We start from the raw sequence: 6,540 nt of genomic DNA, 5'->3' as shown, positions 1-6,540 counted from the left end.
GCGGGTGGAGGGAGAGCCAGACCCTCGGGAAGGTTGGAGGTGAAGACGCTGGGGAGGAGGGACCAGGATGACTAACAGGATGATGCTCCTGTCGCAGCGGCCGGTGTCGGAGAGGCACCGCCATATGTGGAATGGGAGACATCAGCCAGGTCGTGGAGATCAGAGGCTCCGCAGCATCGTGACATGCTGCGGCTTCGGTCCTCCATCAGGGAACCTCGCTCCTCCGAGCTTCCTGAGCAGGCTGTCCTGCGATCCGAGGGGGGACACAGAGGGGAGTTGTTGGGGCTGCACAGAGCAGACTTGTTTTGGTAAATCCAGACAAACTTCTAGCAATAATTTAAAACTTGATATATATATATAATAATAAAAAATCTCCCCTTTCCAACCCAGCCAGAACATTTTTTTTTTTTTTGAAGAGACACTAAGACATGAGTGTGTGCATAGGTGGGGAAGGAAGGGAAAGCAAAGGATGGGTCTGCTGGGAGCAGGTCTGGCTCTGGTCAGGTTGTAATAGCAAAATGGTGTTTTAGATGCAGATCATCTTTGCTTTCCAGCCACAAGAGAAAAAAAATCGTGTGCGTTGAAGTTTCTCCCAAGCAGCCCATTCCTGGGCACCCACCTTCCAGCTCCCTTCCTGTCCCACCCCCTCACGTCTCCCCTTCTCCAAGCCAGTCCCCCACCAACCCACCCCATCCCCCGGCAGGAAGCAGATGCTGCAGCCTCTCTACTTCCCCACTGTCTGCGATTCTGCAGCCGACGGGGCGGGAGATTGCTGGCTCAGGTTTTTGGCATCCTCTTGTGCAGGCTGGCTGGGTGAGGTGTGGGCTTGGCTGGATGGGCACTGGCTGACCGTTTTGCTGGAAGACTGGGATGGGTAGCGCTTCCTGCCATCTCCCCCTGACGTCGTAGGGTATCGCTTGTGTCCACCTTCCTCCCCCATGGGTGGCTGGAAGAGAAGCACCCCAGTATCAGCACAGCCTCCTCCAAATGCAGATGCCCTCCCCCTGGATCAGAGAACAGCCTTCCCGCAAATCTCCAGTTGCAACCTCTCCCCTGACCCACAAGGAACACGCACACCCATCCCAAGCACAGAGCTGCCCTCCTCTCCAAATCTACTGCTGCCAGATTTGCTGAAAGACAGACTGACTTCCAATCAAGCACAAGGGTGACAACTTGCTCTTAAGCACCTCCTTCCCACATAGGGACACAGTCTAGAAGTCCGGGAGCCGAAGCTCCATACGGTGCTGGCTCCATCCAAGCCATCAAGGCTCACTTTTCTCCTCCCTCCTCAGCTCATCAGGGAAGATGGGCTCATACAATTCCCCAGAGAGCTGCTCTGAAGTGGATTTGCAATATTCAAATTCCGCAGCTTGTTCCTGGCCCAGCTGCAATGATAGGGCATGACACTAGGTGTCACTGACTTCCCCTGCCTGGCACCGCTTGGGGACCGGCCCCCAAAATCCTTCTTGGAGGGGGCCGAAGGGTGTTTGCAGGGGCCATCAGTGTGGTGCAGGCATTGTGTCTACTCACATCCACTCGGAAGTCCTCGAGGCGCTTGAACTTGCTGAGGTATTCTTGCAGTTTGCTGTTAATGTCCAGATTTTTGGCTTTGGAATATTTTAAGAAGGCCCAGAACTTTTCCAGCCCATAGAGCTGTCCTGGAGCAGGGAGAAAACCAAACCAGACATCAGCAGGACAAAAATCAATCCAGACATCAGAACCCTTTCCTCCAGCCTTCCTCACTGCTCGCCCCACGGACCCTCCTGTCCCACTAGTGGGCATAACCGAGGCAAGATAGAGATCCTGGAGGGAAGCAACCTACGTCAGAACTGGGCAGTCCTCTTGACAGGGGATGTCCCCAGGCTCAGCTGACCTGGTGGTGACAAGGCTCAGCCACTGCAGGGCCTTGAGAAATCCTAGAGGAACCAGTACCTCTAGAGAAATGTTTTGGGAGAGCTACAGCCTCCCATTGTCCCCCTCCATCCCTTCAGCAGTCTTCAGGCTGGTAGGCATCCACTCAACCCTCTCCCGTGAAGTGAGCAAAAGGATGTCCATCCAGCCAGTCCCCGTCACACACATTAACGTACAGCATCACGTGGCTTCCCCAAAGTCATGAGAAGAGGTGCAGGGGCAGCCATGCAGCTGGGCTACATCACTGCCAACCCCAGGGGAGGCCAAAGGTGGCACCTACCAGCTTCGTAATCCTTGATGGTCTCTTCTTGAAAGTCCTTAAATATGTCTGGCCGGAATTTCTTCTCCAGCCCGTAACTGTAGTATCTGAAAAGGCACTCCAGACCGTACCTGGGAACAGAGCAGCATGTGGTGCTCAGACACCAGTACACGCAACACCCGGGCAGAGAGGCTCTTGAGGCAAGAGCCCTGCTGTGTGTCAGCAGCAGGAGGTGACTGAGGGTGGCCCCAGTCCTACCTTTGAGCAAGGCAGAGATGCTGCCTTTGTTTTGCTGTGCTGTGAACCCTACAAAAGGCCAAATCCTTCTTCCCTCACTCCCCTCCCAGGAAAGGCCACTCTGCCCCTCCTCTCCTACCTGTATCCTTCCTTCCCGTCCTCCACAGCCAGTTGCTTGAACTCCTCATACATTTTCTTGTTGAAGTGATCTCGGAGGAAGAAGGACCAGAACCGGAAGAGCGTATTCATCTCCTGGGACTGACCAATGCCCAGTCGTTTCCGCTCTGTTTTGGGAAGACGGGACGATTACAAGGCAGATCTTCTCCCAGGGAGCCAGCTCTGCACAGGGGCTCATGTACAGGAGGGCCCTGTGGCACTGTGACTACACCCAGTCCCAGTGCTGGACACCCTGAGCCACAGCTTGTGCTCACCACAAACTGTAGGGAAACATCAGCTACCAGCAAGGTTGTCCTGTAGGACCCTGCTTATTTCCTCACTTATCTCCATGGGCGTGCTCTGGAGCCATACCCTGCCCTCCCAATGCAGCGGAGCACAGACACCCTGCCCCGTGCCCTGCGGTGCAGGCATCCCTACCGTTAAGGCAGCGCCGACGGTACTTGTGGTAGACATGTTGTGTGAAGCCGTTCTCCTTGAGCAGCTCGTGTGAAGGATGCTGAAACTTGGGCAAGGACTGCGGGGTGCAGCCGTAGCTTCCGACAGCTGGGGTCCCCTCCGAAGGGCTGGAGCTGAGCATGAGAGAGTCCCATCAACCCCCTTCCTTGGCATCACCCAGCTGATAGCGGAGAGGGGACACACTCCACCCCACAGCACTTATCTGTGGGTCCCACCAACTCCCTGTGACTGTCTACTCTGGGTTTGGGACCTGAGCCATGGGGTATCCTACTAGGAAGGGAACCAATGTTTCCAACCAAGTCTCATCTCGTTACTCCAACGCTTCAGACTTTCCTCAGCTCCTTCCAGGAGGAACAACTAGGGTCCCAGTCCTTTCTGCAGCCACCTAACAGGAGACCTCCCCAGCAAGACCAGATGCTGTCTTTCCCCCTCCTTCCCACAGTCGCTCCCTTTCCCATTTCTGCTCCTCCGTGACCCTGCATGCCCGTCTCTGGTACCTGATGGAGGCAGTTCGGGGCCTGTGCTCCCTAGAGTCCATCACCCAGCCCACGTGGCACTCCATCGGGGGGTTCGAACTGTGCCTTGTCTTCCTCTTCCGCGGAGTCTGCAAGACACAGTGCATCAGGGACGTGTCCCCTTCCTCCCCAGCCCCCACTGCGAAACCCCAGCTGCCATCCTGCACCCCAGCCCCGGTCCCACCTTGGCATCTATTGTCCTGCCCTCCTTCACCACTGGGTAGAAACGGGGCGTCTGCGTTGGGTCCTTCAGCTGAGGCGTGCGAGGGGTCCGGGGGGTCCTGGCGTTGCGATAGTTGGGCGATTCTGGTACAGTCGTAGGCAAAGACCGGGCGATGGCTGAAGGCTCAGGGACTCCAAACAACTTGTTAGCCAAAGCGTCTGTAGGTACTGCAGAGAGAAACCCCCCCACCCTGGGTCAAGCTGAGCTCTGAGCACAAGAGCATCACTACAGCCAAAGGACACCCATTTCACAGACGGGAAGCAGCAGGGGCAGGAATGCAGGGACACTGAGCCCTCCAAGACAAGCAGCTTCAAATCCAGCCTGGCCAGACAGCCCAAAGCCTAGCAGCAGATCCAAAGACTGAGCCTTCAGGGATTCCACAAGGTATCTGCTTCCCAGTGGCTAACAGCAGTGACAAATCCCCCATCCCCAGGAGAAGGACAGGGCACCAGGTCCCACGCACAGGCAAGCAAGGCCCAGTGGGCAGCTGCCTTCCAGGTACTCCGAGAGGGTCCAAAAGAAAAGTCACATCCAGGGAGCTACATCAAAGTCTGCCAAAGTTTCCTCACTCTGCTGGGACACCTCTGCTTTTGGGCCTCCTCTTCTGGAGCCCCAAAACATTCAGCTGGGAGAAGAGCATTGCTCTGCGAAAGATAATCCCCCACACCAGTGGCCCCAATTCCTTCTCCCCAGCTGCTACCCAACCTCCGAGGACCTCTCACTAGGAGGAATAGGGACAAATTCAGTCCCACCTGCTCATGTCCCCTGTCTCTTACCTTGCTGGAACCTGGGGGGACCGGGAGGGACTTCCTGGTTTGGATCCACGGGGGGCTCTGGGGTCAGGGTGTCAAACTGCTCCCTGCTGATCATATTCACCTTCTTGAAGTTCTCCACTTCTTGCTGCATTGGAAGAGGAAGATGATGAAGCAACCAATTGCCCTCTTCTGCCCTCATCCCATCAGCTCATTGTGACCACCGCTCCGCTTGTGCAAGAGCCACAATGCTGGGCACCAAGTGCAGCGACGAGGCCTCGGTGCCCAGAAGGGCAATGTGCTGCACAGAGCCAGGAAGGGGAGATGCAGCAGACTGAAAACAGGGCCCTGCATGGGCCAGATCTGAGCTACTTGCTGCTCCCAAGCTTTCAGGGATCCTACAAGGCAGCTCCACTAACTGTTGCTTGCTTCTTTCAGGCTTTTACCTGCCTGGGTCAGCACCAGTGCAGCAAGGTTCAAGGCAAGCTCGGCCAGGACCCTGCTGCCCCTGCCACCTTCTTGCGTCCCTAGAGCCTCCTCCCTGCATCCTCACTGCCACACCAGCGGTGGGGCACAATGCTCCTATGTATTTGAAGGACCCATACCCCCAGCACACACTGTCCCTCTGCCACCTGCTCTCCCCACACCCTCAGCTTCTGTCTGTCACCTCAAAAAGCAGCACTGCTTCAGCAATGGGCCAGGTACCAGACGTAGGAACACTGAGCCCAGCTGGTAGCTCCAATGGGCCATCCCACCTGGCAGCCAAAAGTAACACCAGTTGCTGAATGAGCCTAGGCAAGTCCCCAACCAAGAGAGTCACCAAGTTGGGACTCAAATGTTTCAAAGCAGCAGATGGGCTTTCTATAAAAAGTCCAAGTCTATGCAAACTGGCAGCAAAGTGGAGAAGAGCACAGGCCAAGTGCAGCCCAGCCACCAATGAAACCGTCCCCAGTAAGTGCAGTCTCCAAGGGACTGTGCCATGGAGTGCTGGACACTACGGACAGTGCAGAGACACCTGGTTCCCTCCCTAGATCTGGCACTGCCTGCCAAGACCTCGGCGGGCAGTGGAGCAATGGACCCCATGTTCCAGGTCACCTTGTTACCGTCACTTTACCTGGCTGCAGCCTTACGTCACATTACAGAACTGTGTCCATCCCCAACACAGCAAGCCAGGAATCCTGAGCTCTACAAGAGGACTAATCTCAGCTTAGCCCTACCCCTTCAAGAGGGCTGTAACCTGCTGTACCACCCTTTCCACTCCACACCACCAAGGCAGCCAGTCTGCTGCACGTGAAGCTCCCCATGAGGAGCCCCACACCCACATGCACTCCCTTCCTTGGATCAGCTGTTCTCACCTTGATCTGTGAATACTCTGGCTCAAACTGCTCTGTCCACAGGTCCTGCTCGTAGTAGTACAGCCCATCGTTGATCACCTTGGCCAGCTCTGAGCTCATTTTAGCCCTGGATGTGTGGTTGCCAGTCCGGTCCCCACCAGGATGTCGGCGCAGGTAAGGAGGCGTCTGCGTCACGATGAGGATCTTGTTCACGTCCCGATCGTCGATCTCGTAATCCGAATCTTCATCTGACCAGTCGGTGAAGGTGTTCTTGCGGCCGTCCATCTGTTCCATCTCCTCATCAAAGAGGAAGTCTAGCTCCTCAGGTTCATCTTGGTCCTTCTGCTTCTGCTGCTGCGGTGTCTTTGATTCCTCTGGTTTCTACAGGTAGGGGGACAAGGGTGACACAGGGTAAAGACTGCAGAGCGGCACAAGCCTACTGCTTGGAGAGCCAACTATTGCCCCGTGTTTCCTTAGTGCAGCCAGAAGCTGCCCATCTGGGGAGAACATCTTATTTACACCACTGAGATGCAGCTCCAAAGAGGGGCAGATGGGACCAAGAGAGACTAGGACGTCACTCCCATGACTGACGGACCTGATTTGATCTGAAACCTGCCTATTTATGATTCAAGTCACCCGGACAACTGGGAGACCCCCACCCCAACAGCTCCTACAT

At 55.8% G+C, this 6,540-nt stretch overlaps 1 protein-coding gene across 3 annotated transcripts in view; it reads right to left on the bottom strand.

The window, feature by feature from the left end:
• Nucleotides 1-706: 706 nt before the first annotated feature.
• The window catches only part of LARP1 (La ribonucleoprotein 1, translational regulator), a 43,420-nt gene continuing 37,586 nt past the window's right edge, over nt 707-6,540 (bottom strand). For all 3 annotated transcript variants that reach the window (XM_075714797.1, XM_075714798.1, XM_075714799.1), the window contains 9 exons: nt 5,886-6,245; nt 4,555-4,678; nt 3,740-3,945; nt 3,538-3,644; nt 3,002-3,153; nt 2,547-2,691; nt 2,192-2,301; nt 1,531-1,658; nt 707-946 (listed from right to left, as the gene is read on the bottom strand). In XM_075714797.1, the coding sequence (XP_075570912.1) occupies nt 725-946; nt 1,531-1,658; nt 2,192-2,301; nt 2,547-2,691; nt 3,002-3,153; nt 3,538-3,644; nt 3,740-3,945; nt 4,555-4,678; nt 5,886-6,245 (1,554 nt within the window). In that variant the 3' untranslated portion in view covers nt 707-724. The remainder of the gene's footprint in view (nt 947-1,530; nt 1,659-2,191; nt 2,302-2,546; nt 2,692-3,001; nt 3,154-3,537; nt 3,645-3,739; nt 3,946-4,554; nt 4,679-5,885; nt 6,246-6,540) is intronic.

This window comes from Pelecanus crispus, chromosome 8 (assembly GCF_030463565.1).
Source record: "Pelecanus crispus isolate bPelCri1 chromosome 8, bPelCri1.pri, whole genome shotgun sequence".
Classification (NCBI taxonomy): domain Eukaryota; kingdom Metazoa; phylum Chordata; class Aves; order Pelecaniformes; family Pelecanidae; genus Pelecanus; species Pelecanus crispus.
This window is presented reverse-complemented; position numbering and strand designations above follow the sequence as displayed.